This window comes from Lycium ferocissimum, chromosome 2 (genome assembly GCF_029784015.1).
Source record: "Lycium ferocissimum isolate CSIRO_LF1 chromosome 2, AGI_CSIRO_Lferr_CH_V1, whole genome shotgun sequence".
In the NCBI taxonomy this organism is placed as follows: domain Eukaryota; kingdom Viridiplantae; phylum Streptophyta; class Magnoliopsida; order Solanales; family Solanaceae; genus Lycium; species Lycium ferocissimum.
In genome coordinates this window covers 69,074,336-69,092,453 of record NC_081343.1, presented here as the reverse complement: position 1 = coordinate 69,092,453, position 18,118 = coordinate 69,074,336, and the positions used below count along the sequence as shown (strand labels likewise).

General features: G+C 38.5%; 3 protein-coding genes and 1 non-coding gene across 4 annotated transcripts; 1 reads left to right on the top strand and 3 right to left on the bottom strand.

Annotated features, from left to right (window-relative positions):
* Positions 1-1,955: 1,955 nt before the first annotated feature.
* LOC132047903 (uncharacterized) lies at positions 1,956-4,192 on the bottom strand. The gene is made up of 2 exons (XM_059438879.1): positions 2,753-4,192; positions 1,956-2,603 (listed from the first exon to the last, which is right to left on the bottom strand). Exons 1-2 carry the CDS (start codon positions 4,190-4,192, stop codon positions 1,956-1,958), a joined length of 2,088 nt encoding a protein of 695 aa, XP_059294862.1.
* A 726-nt stretch (positions 4,193-4,918) lies between these two features.
* Positions 4,919-6,965, top strand: LOC132047134 (AAA-ATPase At3g28610-like). Its single transcript, XM_059438040.1, has 2 exons — positions 4,919-5,505; positions 5,881-6,965. Exons 1-2 carry the CDS (start codon positions 4,935-4,937, stop codon positions 6,774-6,776), a joined length of 1,467 nt encoding a protein of 488 aa, XP_059294023.1. The 5' UTR covers positions 4,919-4,934; the 3' UTR covers positions 6,777-6,965.
* Positions 6,966-11,814: 4,849 nt separating this feature from the next.
* On the bottom strand, positions 11,815-11,977 carry LOC132048422 (U1 spliceosomal RNA). Its single transcript, XR_009412968.1, has one exon. It is a non-coding gene; the product is annotated as a U1 spliceosomal RNA (small nuclear RNA).
* Positions 11,978-12,130: 153 nt separating this feature from the next.
* On the bottom strand, positions 12,131-16,344 carry LOC132047133 (beta-glucuronosyltransferase GlcAT14B-like). The gene is made up of 4 exons (XM_059438039.1): positions 15,519-16,344; positions 15,351-15,426; positions 14,921-15,036; positions 12,131-13,092 (listed from the first exon to the last, which is right to left on the bottom strand). Exons 1-4 carry the CDS (start codon positions 16,102-16,104, stop codon positions 12,578-12,580), a joined length of 1,293 nt encoding a protein of 430 aa, XP_059294022.1. The 5' UTR covers positions 16,105-16,344; the 3' UTR covers positions 12,131-12,577.
* Between the last annotated feature and the right edge of the window lie 1,774 nt (positions 16,345-18,118).

Below are 18,118 nucleotides of genomic sequence, written 5' to 3'. Positions count from 1 at the left end.
CTCCTTGAACCGGCGAAGGACAACCTGCAACTTTTCTTGGTATCTCCGCATTCTGTCATCTTTGATCTCGAAGGTTCCGTTCGTTTGGTTGACCACCAGGAGAGAATCGCACTTGGCCTCTACGATCTCGGCTCCCAAGCTTTTGGCCAGTTCTAAACCTACAATCATAGCCTCATACTCGGCTTCGTTGTTAGTTAAATCAGCAGACCTAATAGATTGTCTTATTATGTCACCTGAGGGGGTTTGAGAACGATCCCTAACCCGGACCCTTTCACATTAGACGCACCATCCGTGTGAAGGGTCCAGACTCCCGTGCTAGTCCCCGAGGCAAGAAGCATTTCCTTGTCGACCTCGGGGATCATGGCCGGTGCGAAATCGGCCACGAAATCCGCCAATATTTGGGATTTGATCGCAGTCCGGGGTTTGTATTCAATGTCATACCCGCTAATCTCCACAGCCCACTTTGCTAGTCGGCCTGAGAGTTCGGGTTTATGCATGACGTTCCTTAGGGGGTACGATGTTACAACGCATATGGGATGACACTGAAAGTAAGGTTTCAATTTTCTAGATGCACTTAACAGAGCCAAAGCGAGTTTTTCCAAATGCGGATACCTGGTTTCGGGGTCACCGAGAGTTCTACTTACATAGTAAACCGGATACTGCGTTCCATTCTCCTCTCGAACCAGGACACCGCTCACCGCAATCTCGGACACCGCCAGGTATAAATACAACTGCTCGTTCGTCTTTGGTGTGTGGAGTAGAGGTGGACTTGATAAGTATCTTTTGAGTTCTGTCAAAGCCGCCTGACATTCGGGGGTCCATGCAAAATCAGTCTTTTTCTTGAGCAACGAGAAGAAACGGTGACTCTTATCCGAGGATCTGGAGATGAATCGGCTTAGGGCGGCTATCCGTCCCGTTAATCTCTGTACCCCTTTGATGTCGTTTATCACAGTGATATCTTCGATTGCTTTTATCTTATCCGGATTGATTTTGATTCCCCGATTTGACACCATGAACCCGAGGAACTTACCCGATCCGACTCCGAAGGCACATTTTTTCGGGTTCAGCTTCATGTTGTATTTTCTTAATATGCTGAAAGTTTCCTGCAAAAATTTCAAATGGTCCTCTGCTCGTAGGGACTTAACGACCATGTCATCAATATAAACTTCCATGGATTTCCCTATTTGGTGTTCAAACATTCGATTGACTAGACGCTGATAGGTTGCACCGGCATTTTTTAAGCCGAAAGGCATTACATTATAACAATATGTGCCGAACCTAGTTATAAAAGAGGTTTTTTCTCGATCCTCCGGGTCCATTTGTATTTGGTTGTATCCGGAATATGCATCGAGGAAACTCAACGTGTCGTGACCCGCGGTAGCGTCGATCATGCGATCGATGCTGGGCAAAGGAAAAGAATCCTTCGGACAGGCTTTGTTTAGATCTTTATAATCTACGCACATTCTAAACTTATTCCCCTTTTTAGGCACTACCACAACGTTAGCTAACCAATCCGGATATTTTACCTCTCGAATGGACCCTATATTAAGGAGCTTGGTTACCTCGTCTTTGACGAATGCATGCTTTACCTCAGGTTGTGGCCTTCGCTTTTGTTTGACCGGGGAAAAACTCGGATCCAAGCTCAACTTGTGTGTCGTCACGTCCGGTGGGATACCTGTCATGTCTAAATGGGACCAAGCAAAGCAGTCTGAGTTAATTTTAAGAAACTCAGTAAATTCTTTCCTGAGCTCGGGTGTTAACCCCGTGCCCAGGTATACCTTCTTTTCTGGCAGATGGGCAAACAATGTTACTTGTTCGAGTTCTTCAACGGTGGACTTGGTGGCGTCAGAATCATCGGGCACCACAAAGGTTCTCGGTACTCCGAATTTTAACTCCTCGTCTAGCGCGTCCCCGTTCCGATCTTCCGAAGATTCCGGGATCGGGGTCTGTGATTGCTATTTGGCATTCTTCCCTTCACCCCGATCTGGAGCTTTTATGGTCTTAGCAGATTCTTCAACCGCGAACATTTCTTTTGCGGCCTGCTGTTCACCACGGACGATTTTGATACCTTCTGGGGTCGGGAATTTCAACATCTGATGCATAGTCGAGGGAACCGCTCTTACGAGGTGAATCCACGGTCTGCCCAGCAGTGCATTATATCCCATATCCCCTTCTGTCACATAAAATTTCGTCTGCTGCGTAGTTCCTGCCATGCTGATCGGTAGAGTGATCTCACCTTTAGTCGTTTCGCATGCCATGTTGAATCCATTGAGGACTCGTATGGCCGGCACGATCTGATCTAGTAGTCCCAGCTGTTCGATGACTCTCCATCGGATGATATTAGCCGAGCTACCTGGATCAATCAACACACGTTTAATTCTAAAATTATTGACAAGGACAGATATTACCAGTGCGTCATTATGCGGCTGGGCAATGCCTTCCATGTCCTCGTCATCGAACGTGATGGGGCCATCGGGATCATCGTTTCGGATACGCTTTTCCCTCGTTATGGAGATCTTCGTGCGCTTCATAACCGGTCCCATGGGAACGTCGGTTCCTCCCATGATCATGTGTATCACCTGATGGGGCTCTTCCGGCCTATCCTGCTTGTTGGAATCCAGGTTTTTAAAATGGGTTTTTGCTCGTTCGCTCAAGAATTCTCGAAGATGCCCCAAATTGAACAGACGGGCCACCTCCTCCCTCAGCTGTCGACAATCCTCGGTCCGGTGGCCGTGAGTATGATGATACTTACAAATAAGGCTTTTGTCCCGCTTCTCCGGTCAGATTGGATGGGCCTCGGATGCCTTGTTTCTTTGTTTCGGCTAACGGCCGCCGCTAAAGTTGCTACATCGACGCAAAAGTTGTACTCGGATAACCTTGGAATCTCTCTGTTTCCCGGAACTCTATCGACAGTATTTCTGTTTATCAACCCACGGTTGTTTGGACCTCGATCATTCCTTCGATCGCTTCTCCTATCATTCTTGCCCGATTCGTTGTTACGCCCATTTCCTCTTCGATCGAGCGGGTACGGCTGGTATCTGTCATATGACGATCTGGAATCTCGATCCACCACTCTCCTTGTGCGATCACTTCCTTTACCGGAATGCCACGACACTGAAGCGGTCCTCAGAATCTTATCGTCTTCGACCCGGATTTTCGACTGGTATCTGTTATGCACATCAGCCCAGGCGATTGCCGGGTATTCTATCAAGTTTTGTTTCAGTTCCATAGACGTGATCGAGCTCCTCGAATTGAGCCCTTGGGTGAAAGCCTGAACGGCCCAATCGTCGGTAACTGGAGGTAAGTCCATGCGCTCCATTTGAAATCGAGCCACGAACTCGCGGAGGGTCTCGTCATCTCGTTGCTTGACGTTGAATAAATCTGACTTTCGGGTTTCGACCTTGATGGCCCCGGCATGGGCCTTAACGAAGGCATCAGCGAGCATGGCAAATGAATCAATCGAGTGCTCGGGCAAGTTATGATACCAAATCATAGCTCCCTTTGACAAGGTTTCCCCGAATTTCTTCAGTAGCACTGATTCCCGTTCGTCATCGGCGAGGTCGTTGCCCTTGATAGCGCATGTATATGCAGTCACATGCTCATTTGGGTCTGTTGTCCCGTTGTACTTCGGGATATCGGGCATGCGAAATCTCTTGGGGATTTTCATCGGCGCCGCACTTGGCGGAAACGGCATTTGAACAAACTTTTTTGAATCCGGACCCTTCAACACTGGCGGAGCCCCCGGGATTTGATCGACCCTCGAGTTGTAGTTCTCCACCTTCTTATCGTTCGCCTCTATCTTCTTTTCACCGGATTCGACTCGTTTGGTCAATTCTTCGAGCATTCTTTTTAATTCGGTGTTTTGCCCGAGAAGTCCCTCGTTACCCCGTGAGACATGTCTTTCCTCTGTATCCTGGGTCGGTTCCGATGGGGCGACATCGGGTGCATGACCCCGATTTTGCAATTGCACTATGATCTCTTGCTGGGCCTGCAACTGAGCCATGGCCATGTCTAACTGGTTCTGGAGCTGTTGCAGCATGGCCCCGTTGTTCTCACCGACCGGAACGTTGCCCACCGATGACCCGACTTGAGCTGGATTAACGGGGGGCGCGTTGTTGTTTGGTACGTCCCCGTCGTCATGCTCGTGATGGCTTGGTTCCACTTGGAAGTTGACAGAATGTGAATCCGACATTTCCGGTATACCTGAAATCAAACCCTAAAGAACAAGTGTAAAATATCGAGTGTGACCAGAATGTTATATTGAACCGCCACTACTATCTAAGGCCCCACGGTGGGCGCCAAACTGTTTAACCTTAAAACGTAGAACAGTTAAATTTATATGAGATGCCAAAGATATGTGACTAAATTCAATTAAGGATTTAAATAATGAGATGTATGAGGAAAAACGGACAGAGAATCGAATCAAACCAAGTGCTGGATACGTATGACTTCGGGCTAGGAAACCGAGGTCGATATCCTTTCGTTACAAGCTATCACGAGAGAACAAATAAAATGAAACTCAAGAACAGATGGGAACTGATTCAATAAATTCTTATGATTGTTGATATGAACTATTTCTCTCCTTATTGTTGCCAACCCCTTTCATGAATGAAGACCTCCTCTTTATATAGTAGAGGAGTTTCAAACCTAGTACAACTTCTAAATAAAGCAAGTAAATGCGGACAAACAGATCGCCGGGATCGACGCCGAAATATCCGGGTGAGGGCGGATATTTCGGTCTTCTGTTAATGGCAGTCAATCACCCTTCCTTTATCGCCTCGTACTGGCCCGAGCTCGAGACCTCGTTCCCGGTGAGGTGGTCGTGTTGCACCCGAGCATAACCATGACAACGGGAAACCGAGCGTGCTTGTGTCCTCGGTTTTACAGAGATTTAAGTGCCACAAAATCACTCATTCTCATCTTCGAGCAACAACATGGTAGATACACTGACTGAATTATGCTCCAAGCTTGCTGGATTTATGTTTATTTTGGGCACAATTCAGCAACTCTTCCCCGGTGTACTTCACAACCGCATCGAACATTTGTGGAGACGATTGGCCAATTTCTTCTACCCATATGTCCATATAACCATTGATGAATACTCCAATAACAAAACAAATGAAGTGTACACCAAAATCAAAGCTTATTTGGGTACTAAGTCACTCAACAAGGATGCAAAATATCTCAAAGCTGAGAAATTCAAGAAGAGCAAGTCTTTAGCTGTTAGCTTGGACGACGGAGAAGAGGTCATTGATGAATTCCATGATGTCAAGCTCAAGTGGAACTCTTATAAGGAAACATTCACTGATAATTCTTCGAGGGGTCGTTCCCAACTTCCGATTGAAAAGAAATGTTACACGCTAACTTTCAATAAAAAGCATCAAGACATGGTCACGGGACAATATTTGAAGCATGTGATGGAAGAAGGCAAGGCCATTGAGTTCAAGAACAAGAAACAAAAGATCTACTCCAACGACAATGAGGATTGGTATTGGTATGGTAAAGGTAAGTACATAAGACAATGAGGATTGGTATTGGTATGGTAAAGGTAAGTACATAAATGAAGAGGCAAATGAGCAGGTTAGATCAAAATAAATTAGGTCGAAATGTATTAAATAACAGGTCATAACCCAATCCATCCAACTTGATGATCGTCCCTTCCTTTTTAATTTGTTTTACACAAGTACTCCAACCTGATTGATTTATTATGTTTGGGTTGCATTTTGACCTATTGGATTACACTATTTTGACCAGTTTGACCCAATAATTTGATTTTTGTCATTTTGGGTTCAAGGTGTTGAATTAAGTCAACAAACATGACCGAACCTGTTTAAACTAGGATGAATTACTAAAAGGTTGGTTATTTTTGGCCATCTCTAGGTATGTGGAGGCACATCAACTTCGAGCACCCTGCAACGTTTGATACTTTGGCTATGGACCCTAAGCAGAAAGAGGAAATAATTGACGATCTCATTGCTTTTAGCAAAGGGAAGGACTATTATGCCAAGGTTGGAAAGGCATGGAAGCGCGGTTACCTTCTTTATGGTCCACCAGGAACTGGAAAATCAACTATGATTGCAGCAATTGCCAACTTCTTAAACTATGACATTTATGATCTTGAGCTCACCTCTGTTAAAAATAACTCGGGGCTTAAGAAGTTGCTCATGGAAACAACAAGCAAGTCCATCATTGTTATTGAAGACATTGATTGCTCTATAGATCTCACGGGCAAGAGAAAAAAGAAAAAGAAAAAGGAAACGACAAACGCTGAGGAGGAAGAAGATTCGGACACGTCTGAAGAGAAAGAAAGTGAAAACGAGGAATCAGGAAAACTTACACTTTCGGGACTGTTGAATTTCATTGATGGAATATGGTCAGCTTGCGGTCAAGAGAGGATAATTATATTTACGACTAATCATGTGGACAAACTTGATCCAGCTCTAATACGTAGAGGACGAATGGATATGCACATTGAGATGTCGTATTGCAGATACGAAGCATTCAAAGTGTTGGCTAAGAATTACTTGGGCATCGAAACTCATCCTCTATTTCAAGAGATTGAAGGTCTAATAGAGGAAGTAGAAGTGAGTCCTTGTGATGTGGCCGAGAACTTGATGCCCAAAAATGCTTCAGGAAGTCCTGAGATTTGCTTGGACAACTTAATACAAGTTTTAAACAAGGCCAAGAAAAAGGCCAGCTTGAATTCCCAGAAAAGCAAAAAGTTGTCCACAAAATTAGTCAAAACCTGTGGCCGTCTAAAAAGGTTGTTTGAATGATGTTATCATGTATACTGTCAGTTTTAATTCTTAGAGAAAATAAAATGTTGTTGTACTCTTTCTTCCGTTAAGAGTGTTTCATCTACGTACGTAAACAGTTCGTGTTTCTCAATACTTTCGCTGTTAGCCCAATGGGTTGTATCCAACATCCTGCTTTTGAAAATAGACTCATCACAGTATAGCTAAAAGTCGGGGTGTACATAGACCGGATTGGTTCAGATTTTTTAAATACCAAACCAAATAATTGCGTCGGGTTTTTAAATTTATACATCAAACCAAACCAATAAAATTCGGGTTTTTCAACCTCGGATTTTTTCGGGTTATTCGGGTTTTTTTCGGAATAGTCTTGATACAAAACATATAACTTTTACTTCAAATATTTCTTTAGTCCTAGTAAGATACAACTATGTAATTAAGGTGTTTCCAAAGAAAATAATACAAAATGTGAGAAGAGTGATGACATTGTATTAAAATATTCAACAAAAGATAATAAAATCGGTTAAAATAAATATTACTAATTAATAAGCCATAAAGAAAATGACCATAATCTAAAAATACTAAGTCATGCTAAAATAAGTACGGCTAATAAGTATTAATTACATGACAAGAGAAAAAAACTAAGTTATATATTTTCACTCTTTAAACCAATTATGCAAAACTAAAGAATAGATATCCAACATTATTGTCATTTCTATGGGTAAATTGAAATTCTTTTGTTAGTATTAGTGTTGAGTTGGTTTTTAGTTTGGACTTTATATGAGTTACTAACATCAATATAAAACTTATTCGCATTCAAAATTCTAAGTTGCTCGAATAATATGATAATAGATAAAAACTACGAAAAAAATTAAGAAATATTTATAAATTACATTACAAATAAATATTTTTATATATAAAATATTTTAAAAATTGAATACATGTAATGTCGAGTTGGTTTGGTTCGGTTTGACTTTTTTTAGCTAAAACCAAACCAAACCAATTATGGTTGGGGTTTTTTTTTTAACACCAAATCAAGTCAAACCAAACCACTAGTCGGGTTTTTTTCTTGGTTTGACTCGATTTATCGGTTTGGTGTGATTTGTCGGTTTACTTTGTACACCCCTAGCTAAAAGAAAAAAAAGTGTAACTTGGATCATGTACTAATACTGAGCCCACAGACGATTAAATGGATGTTCGGGCCAAAAGTCTTCCACCGAGAAATAGAAAAAATAAGGTTCTACGACATGGAACTTAAGAAACTTCATGATATTGTAATCTTTAAACTATAAGTAAGGTGTTTGGCCATGAAAATCTAATATTTTTCACTTTATTTGGAATTTTGAAGTTGGAGTTGAAGATGGAGTTGTGTTTGGTTATAGATTTTACAAAGAATATTTGGTTGTATGAAGGTACTGGAAGTGAAAATACGGTTTTAGGTGTTTTTCAAATAAAGTGGAAAAAAATTTCAAAAAAAGTGGAGTTATGTACCAATATTTCAGCACCCTGGCGTTCCTAAGAGACTTCTTCTCCTGATTGGCTACCAAATGAAGATAAAAGTACGCTGTAACATACAGCTAACATTTTCAAATTAACTGAGCTGGGTTCAAGTGGCTAATTAAGTTCACTATGATAGGAAGTGATAACTAAGCACGCCTTTCAATTCATTTTCAATCCAATAAAATTTCACGCACCATAAGATCAATGGTGTCAAACTGGAAATTCGTCTTACTCCGTTTGATTAAAATCCAGCTAATTAACAGCTAACAGCTGAATTTTATAAAATTCGCACTAAAAAGTAAACCAAGTACTATTTTTCTTGGAAAATAAAATGTTGCAGTAGATAATAATTTCTAACTATATGTTGGACTTTCCCTCCATACGAGTCATACATACAGAAAAAGAAAAGAAATGAAGAAATTAAGATGACACTGAAGGACCAATGACCAGGAAGTCAAAGTCTTTTGGTCTAAGGCAATGTGAAATTGAAAGAACTATTCAAATGCGTCCCCATGACACCGCATAGACCGAAGACTGACTCTTTCACATGCATCAATCACTACTCATTCAAGCTCGTGGGTTGACTTGGTTGTTGGTTTTATCACACATGGAGCTAGATAATTTGTAAATGTACTTAATTTGGCTCTATAAATGGAGGGTTTTGTGTACTAATCATAATTCATTAGTCATTGAAGCAGGGAAAAAGAAGAGATTTAGGGGATCTTGTCGCAGGAGAGATGGCACTTAACATTCCTTTAATTGGTAAAATGCCTAAAAGGAACCAATTAAGTGCCTCTGTCTTTCGACACGATGCCCACAATTTCTATTGCATGATACATCAATCGTCTGCACAATATATAAGTCCTTTACAACTATACAAGATGAACATCTCCATTTTTTGGTTTCAATAAGGTCAGGTCTAATTGGGTTCTTTCTCCTTCATTATCTGTAGGCAGTAACTCTTCGTTTTGATTGTATATGTTTCTAGATTTCTTTTTCTATTTTGCATTTGAGTAACAGACACCCATAGTCTTCACTAGTATATGTAAGTGCATTTGCAGTCCCTACAATGTCTATATCTCTTTATATTGACATTTGCATCTCCAAGAAGCCGCATAAACAATGTGAAAAGTATTCATTCAATGTTTCATCAGCTGCATATTTTATTTACATTAGAACTCATATATTTCCAGCTCATTGGAAGCTCCAAAAAAAAAAAAGGAATAGTTTTTGACACGATGCGACCAAAGATGGACAAAGTATTTGAAATAATTGCCAGTTTGCCCTTTAAATGGGCTGCTCTTTAATTCTTGTTCTTCAGAACCGAACTTATAGGCATAAGTTGTTTAAAGCGCTTAAGATATGTGTTTCAATTTTTATCTATGGCTCAAAAAAATACAAGAAAGAATACAGGGAAGAAAGTGTTCTCGAGGGGAAATTAACATCTACTATATATACACAAAAAAAATATTTTTAACCTCCGTATATACAACAGAATTTTTCACCGATAGGGGTTTGGATGAACCCTGAGCCTACTTACCCGCCCCCCGAGTCACGCTAACTTCGATATTACGTAATATTATGATGTGATAATATTAACTTATGCCCCACAAAAAATTGTTTGTCTTGAGGGACAAAATTAAAGACCAGCACAAAAAGGGTCAAAAGTGCAAATGACCCAATTATTTTTGGATTAGTAGCCTGCCATTATTTAAGGGCAATTTGCAGGATTACCCTTCGCTGGGGGTGGTCTTTAATTTTTATCCCTCAAAATCCGCGCAAAAAAAATCCGCGCAACATAAAGATTATTTGTTGAATGTGATATGTGAATTCGTTGACTGTGATAAAGGAATCTTGAAATTCTACAAGACCGAGTCCTGTCACTGTGAAATATAGCTTTATTTAGCATTTGGGCTTCTAGATGTAATGGATCAGATGGAGAAATGAGGCCTCTACTTTTGGGCTATAAAAAGCGGCCGGCCTCCATGACGGGTCATTTGCACTTTTGGCACTATTTTGTGCTGGTCTTTAATTTTTGACCTTCGAATGGTCTGGTCTCTAATTTTTGTCAAAATCGAACTTATGCCTGGAGGGGCATAATTTACCCACAAGTTATGCCAGTTCCCTTTAAAAAAAAAAAAAAAAAAATCCCTGCTAGGCATTAGTTCAATTTTGAAGGTTAGGAATTACAGACCAGCCCATTTGAAGGGAAACCGGTGCAATTACTTGCTTCGAGACCAAGCACATAAGCAATAATTTAAGTTTTATGCTTTACTGTTCAAAAATAGGATCAGGATATGTATTAAATTATTACCAGTAATTCTTTTGATAAATATTATTGAAAATCTGATAAAAGTATTTAATAACTGATATGTCACCACAGATTAAGTTCACAAATAATATAAAGAAATCTTTTACATTATTAGTATATATAACATAAATCTCGTAAGGAATAAGGGACCACAAAGTGTAAAGTAAATTATGTAGCAGGCGCAATGGCACCGTGTGCCTACAAATATGGTAGCAGCAAACGTACCTTCCGACACCCAATAGCGATCAGAATAATTTATAATTTGGATATTTTAGGTTAGAGTTAAAAGTGTAAATTGTAAATTCTATATACCAAATTTTATTTATAATTATTTTTCGCGCACGTATGTCAAACTACATTCGTCATGGTCCACCTAAATCTGTCACTATTTGACAAGGAAATTATGACATGCATTAGATTATGAGGAGGTGAAAATCAACGTTGAAACTCCCTTTACATTACACAAGATTTGATCTTTTCATGATGATGAACTCATTATTGACAGCAATTTCTGTATTTAATATCTATTTTAATCAAGCCGGCAGAGGAAAATAAATGGTACGGATTTGTGGTTTGGTACATAGGGTTGGTATGGCTAATGAACTCATTTTATTATGCTTCTAGAATTACTACTTGCTAGATTATTAGTTAAGGTGCCTTTTTTATTTATAGTTGGTCGTTAATCTGCCAATTAGGCGTTGATTTCCACATTAAAAAATAGGAGTGCTTAGTCGGAGAGATCTGGTACAGATGCTTAGTTTATACATGCAAAGATTCGGTAGACAACTCACCTGCTACAGTTGAGCTCAATATTCTAAGTCCTCATATATATAATCTTGTTAGTCCACCCAACTTATGTAAATAATTTGGTGACTATGTACCTCCCACTCTCCGCCAACTTCTTTCATCGACCAACCAGTTGGTATATTAATCAAGTATGGTTGCCTTAAAAAGTTATAAAGCTATATGGATTATAGATAAAGGGAAAACCAGGAACTGTCTTTACTACTCCACTATTACATAAATAAGAAATAAACAAATATTTAATATATGGAATTCCGGAAATTGGGAAAACCACATTGCCATTCTAGACCAGAGGGTTAGGAAAGGTAGAGGGGAAAAAAGTAGACCGTGAAAACTAAACACACACATTGTGTGAGAAACTCACATCGATACCACTAGACTAAGTCAGGGTATTTGAGAAAGTCATATTGCCTTTTCTGGGGTTCTGCCAATATCTCTGTCTCTTTTTGGGGGCCGAGCAGATGCAGGCCAGCCCCTGTTGCCACAAATTATGATGTAGGTCAAACACTCAGGTTGACCTTAGGCGGGCACCCAACAGAAGTGCAATAAAAGTAACCAGCCTAAGCCATGGGTCTTCTTGGTCGTCCATTGACTCCATCAAAGTAAGTTTTCCACAATGTACAAGCCATAAACATACGAAGTTTTCCACAATGTACAAGCCATAAACATACGTTGGGGAAGCTATGGCATTTTCCCATGCAGGCAATTAGAGTCTTTACATGTGCAACAATAGGGCAGCACTTTGACAGTAGTGAAGATAGCATTGCAGATTAAACATAAAATAGAAATATTTTACCAGATTAAATCATGTGCAAACCTCATAAAAGAGACTCCAATTAGTCTTGTTCTACAAGCCTATAACAAAAAGAAAATATCACTACACAGTAGTTTCACATGTGAAGCGGAAAGGAAACCTGATACACTTCTTTCCTCCAAAGGTCTCACGTTGTCAAAATGCTCCATTATAGTAAAGTGACAAGAAGTTCAAAATGAGGAAATTGTATCCTTTGTCAATGCAGGGCAACCTGATTCATACAGTGAGGAACAAAGAACAGATACACATGCCCTTGTGTTCCCGGAGCATTACTCTGCATGTTTTTTCTTTTCTGCAGATTACAAGAATTACTGCAGATTGGATACATTTAGATATTCCTTGCTTTCCTCTGAAGACTATGATTAAGAAAAACAACTTTCTAAGGCATGCTTTTTGCTATATGCACTGTTTGGGGCGGAAATTCTCATTTGATAGGAGAGATCCTATCAACTTCTCCAACCTCTTTGCCCCTGAAGTAGGTTTGAGGACGGTGATATTACCTGCGACGGAGCAAGGATCTGTCCCATTCTTCTGACTTCCAATGCACCACCCACCGGGAACAAGCCTGTCTTTACCTCGAAATAGGAGTTCAGAATCAATTTTGTCAAGCACGGGATCATCCCTATGGAACTTTCTAGCAAAAGGAGCATTACTGTCAACCATCCTTTGCATGTCATCAAGTGTAAGGTAGTGAGGGTGCTGCTTTGGAGGGTTATCCCACGATATATAGTGAAGGTCACTGTTTACTGTGGTGTTGCGAAATTCATGAGCATTACAGATGACAGTATGGAAATAGCCTTCTGGAGAGGAGATGAAATTTGCGTAGTACATAAGAACAGTCCTGGGCAAGTTGTCCCATCCCCATATGCAGAAGTCAATGAAAGGGCGAGAAAGAACCATCCAAGCAGACCCTGTAAAGTGAGCAACCGTAATGTTTTATACCTAGTATGTGGAATTCAAGCAAGCAACAATTATACTATTATTAATAAAAGTCAACAACAAAAATAAAAAATTCAGCTTTCTTTTAAACAAATCTATTTTAGCTAGATAGGGAATAAATGAAGCAATATTTCCCCATGTTAAAATATTGCCCATTGTATACTGCTTTTTCAGCCCCCTCCAATTATAAGGATAGTTTCCCTTATGTTCCCCTAAAGTAGCTTTCAGAAAGTCATGTTAAACGGAAATTTGAGCTGCTTATATTTTGTACTGGCATAAAGAATGAGACTTAAAAGTTTCTTTTAGAAGTCACGAGATATAAACTATATTTACCAAACGTAACAAGAGATAAAATATACAACGTATCAATCCCCACACTTGACAAAGTTGGCAATATTCAACAACATAAATGTGATCCTATGGATAGTCTCTGTCAGCAAAAACATTTATCCTAGTGAACACAATTTCTTGATTGAAACAGTCCATCAAGCTGTAGGAACAGAACTTGATTCCTATTAGCAAACAGAACGATGGAGGCAGAATGACGATAAACTATTCCCCCATTCCGCCCATATGAATGTAAGTGAAGGGTGTGGCTATATTGTTGATAAAGGTTCCAATGATGTGTCTGAACCTACTACTTGCTATGGATGAGACCTGAAGCTCAGGCAAGGTAAACTTTTGACAACAAAGTCATGCGATATATGGGAACTCTTAAAATCTTCAGGCAACTAAATACTTTCTACACGGTAGTTACTGAATCCGCACTGATTTTGGATACATTTAGCATCCACCCCAATGACAATTACAGTTGCTACTATAATCAGACACCACTTCCTTCATAGAAGCTGTATCATAATCTATTAATTTGTCACAGGGCATCCGAATCCTCCAATGTGGCCGTTATGGATTCCTTTTATCAGTGACAAGCGTCACACAGCTCAAATACTTCAAAGACTGTTCAGTACAGGGGGACATCTAAGTTAATACACCAGGCGAATTGCTCCGATAGCCCATGTTTCCAGATATTAAAAGTCTCAATTAATACCGTGTCTGTATGTTGTCAATTATCAATAGGACGTGCCTAATCCTATAAAGTGTTTCCACTATGCCGGAGCAAACTTTTGGAGCAAGATTTCTCCCTCCTACATCTAGTTTCCCTATCCTTCCGCTTTATTTGTAATATATGAGAAACTCTATTTTAACTGTCCAAAAAGTACTTGTTAATTATGACATATGACCTCTCCCAATTCAATTAACCAAATTATGTTGTACTAAAGCATAGAGCAAGTTTCTTTTCAGGTTCACTGGTAAAGCAAACACAATCTGTTTGGAAAAGAAAGAAGTCAAAGTTGAAATTCCCTTACAAAGAAAATGTCTATTGACCATGAATTATTAAATCTTGAGCATCTTAAACAGAATTTTGTGTCCTTGCTCTTCACCAATAAGTGATTTAACAACCATTCCTGCAAGTTCTAATTCAGGTTACAAGGTGGACGCCACCAAAGTCAAGCCCTAGACTAGTGTATGATAGGAAATCAAGATACACGGGGACAGGGGAAGTACTTTCTTTTCTCCTGCTTTTATTCTTCACATTTTCAAACTTCCTAATGTGACCAAGCAAAAATTCAGATCGATTCAGACTTGTGATTGAGTAAGGAATTGAAAGCGACACAACACAGTTTAGCAGGGGTGGACTGAATAATGATTAACACATCATCACATATAAATAAAGTATAACATGTCCAAAAAGAAAAAGTTCAAATCTTTGAGCTCAAGCATAAATGATTCCAAACCCACCAGTAAAAAGCTTAAAAGCTGTTGGCACACTTCTTCTCTGTGTAATCCAGAAAACATCTGCCTTTTTAGTCGCATACAATCCTGGATCAACAATAATTGGCTTTGCCCTTTGGAACCTTCAGAAACATGAGTCAAGTTTAACTCATATAATTAATCCTACCCGTTTGGCCATGAGAATCACTCACTTTTTTCCGGAATTTTTTTTTTTTCACTTTAAATCATGTTTTCACTTTTAGTACATTCAAACAACCATATATTTTTTCTGCAAAAACTATAACCAAACACAACTCCATCTTCAATTCTAACTTCAAAAATTCCAAATAAAGTGAAAAATATTTGATTTCTATGGCCAAACGCGTACTAATTCTCAACCAAAACAGAACGAAAAAAAAAAATCATTTCCTTTGTGGTACAAGATAGAATAACTTACTCTTTCCAGCCAATTTTGCTTGTATGATCAATGAAGTTAAGATCCCGCGGTAAATACGAAAATGTATGAAGCAGATCTAATCAAACAGGAAAAAGAAAAATCCCCATTAAACCCCATTTAATCAAAAGCAATCAGAATTAAGCTAAACAAGAAAATAGCTTTTTTTACCATCTTGAGTAACAAGTGGATAATCAGAAGCACTTAAATTAATAAACCAATCCCATTCACCAGCTTCCTTAAGCAAAATAGCAGCAGCATGAAGTGTATTAGCAACCATAGTAGGTCCTCTATAAGTCACCAGATTAGCTTTAGTAATCATCCTAACATTCTTAAACTCGTTAAAAATCGGATGATTAGTAACATAATTATGCAGATCCAAACGCTCTTCAGGTGATGACTCAGCATCTAGATGTACAACATACTGATTATTCGGATGATAAAGTGCTTGTAGTGTACGTTTCGTCATGCCACCGTCACCGGCTGAACCGGAGATCAGATAAGCGACACGTGGCGGCGGAGGAACGGTGGAGATTGGTAAGGGTTTTAGCTTTGACTCGATGAATACATTAACGGCGTTATAAGAAGAGTAGTAACGGTATAAAGGGAGAAGTGGGGTTCCGTTTGGTGTGGTTAGGGTTGTGAGGAATAAGAGGAAAAGGGAAACAATGGAACCAATTGCAAGTGGAAAGATCCATTTACGTTCCATTGTTGTTGGGTGACGAAGGTGAAGGTAATACGTTTTTAGCTTCTTCATTTCAATCTTTTTTTTTTCATTAACAAAGAAAAAAGATTGAAACAAAGGAGCAATAGAGACAGAGAAGTCTTCAACAATTATGTAATCTGAACAAAAAATTCAACATTAACTGTTTGGTGTAATCTTTTCGTGAATGTATATATTTTAATGGGTTTTGTTAAAGAGGGTGGTTGTTAAGAGTGGTGGAGTAAAGTTAGGTGGGAAGATGAAAAATGGAAGTTGTACTTGAGCTGGTGTTTAAATAATGGAGGCCGACAAGCGTAGGGGAGTACGTTCTTAACATTTATATGAAGAAAAAAAAAATTGTTCTTATCATTTTGATTTTTTTTTTTTTTTGAGATTTAAGGGCAGCGATTGGGGTGGAGCAGTACTAAATTTAATTTTTATATACTGATAAGTGATATAAACAAAAATCTTACTTTTTATTTATAAAAAAAAAAAAAAAATAGTGATGAATTTAAGATTTGAGTTTACGAGTCAAACTTTAAAATCTTTTATTTATACTTATTCAGTGAAAAAATTAATATATACTAGGAAGTACTATTGGATTTGTTATTAACTTATATGCTAAATTTGCCTCCGCCAAAAAAAAAAAAAATAATAATAGATAAATGTTTATAATGGGTGAAGCTGGGTATTTGAATAAAGTTACACTAAAAATGGATATAAGTTAATTAATTATAAGTTATAAATTTGAAATTTTGAAATCTATTACTTATATTTATTTAGTAAAACTTTTAAAATTTGAGTCAATTACTGACTATGAACCCATAATTTATATGCTAAATTTGCCCTGCCTAAACGTAACTATTCATATTCATAAATAGATGTCTATAATGAGTGAAGTTGATAATCTGGAAAAAAGACATACTGAGCATGCATATAATTAACTTAAATTTTTTTTAATTTTTCAGATTGGTTTGGTTTTGCGTGTTTGAACTTTGAAGTGTCTACGGTCCACGGTCTCCAACCCATGACAAGGGGAATCGTTTGAGATTTGTGACGTGTTAGCTTCTTTGAGTAATACGGAAGGTATCATTTGCTATTTTTGTTTGTAAATTGGAAATTTATGTTGCGCCACTTGCGCTCTGGTTTTGTTACTAATTACTATAGAACTAATTGCACGATTTTCCCTTCAAATGGGTTGGTCTTTAATTTTAGCCCTTTAAAATTGAATTTATGTCTATTCGGACATAAGTTCTTTAAAGGTACAGGTATAAGTTGATAGTTAGGGATATTATGATATATAAATTATATTCCTTTAGACATAAGTTCGATTTTTAGAGAAAAAATTAAAAATCAACCGATTTAAAGGGAAAAAAATTAAAGACCAACACAAGATAGGGCAAAACTGCAAATGACCCGTTACTATATAGAATCAAATCATTTTTTTGCGCGGATTGTCCTTCAAAGGCACTAGTCTTTAATTTTGGGGAAAGATCATGCATATCCCCTCAAACCAAAATAATTACCAGCTCATACCCTCATTACTTTTGTACCCCCAGAAAAAATTAAAGATATTTACCTGAAATGCCCCTAGTTACCCTCAGTATGATACCATCATGGGTTATAAATATACTGAGATGGCATCATGGAAGATGCTTCAGTCCTTCTCCAAGTCCTCCATGATACCATCATGAGTATATAAATATACTGAGATGGTATCTTGGAAGATGTTTCAGTCTTTCTCTTAGTCCTACATGATACCATCATGGTATATAAATATACCGAGACGGTATTATGAATGATTTATGTTCATTTATTAAAAATGACACACTTTTCTCGGAAAAAAACTTATATGATATCATCGTCTTATATACATATACCGTTATGGTATCATGAAGAACTGCTTCAGTTCTTCAATGAGACACTTTTTAGGACCATAGTACCATCATAGTATATAAATATACTGAGATGGTATTGGAGGACTATTTCAATTATTCTCTTATTCCTCCATGATAATAGCGTGATATATAAATATACTGCGATAGTATCACGGAGAGGAAGGGGTTTG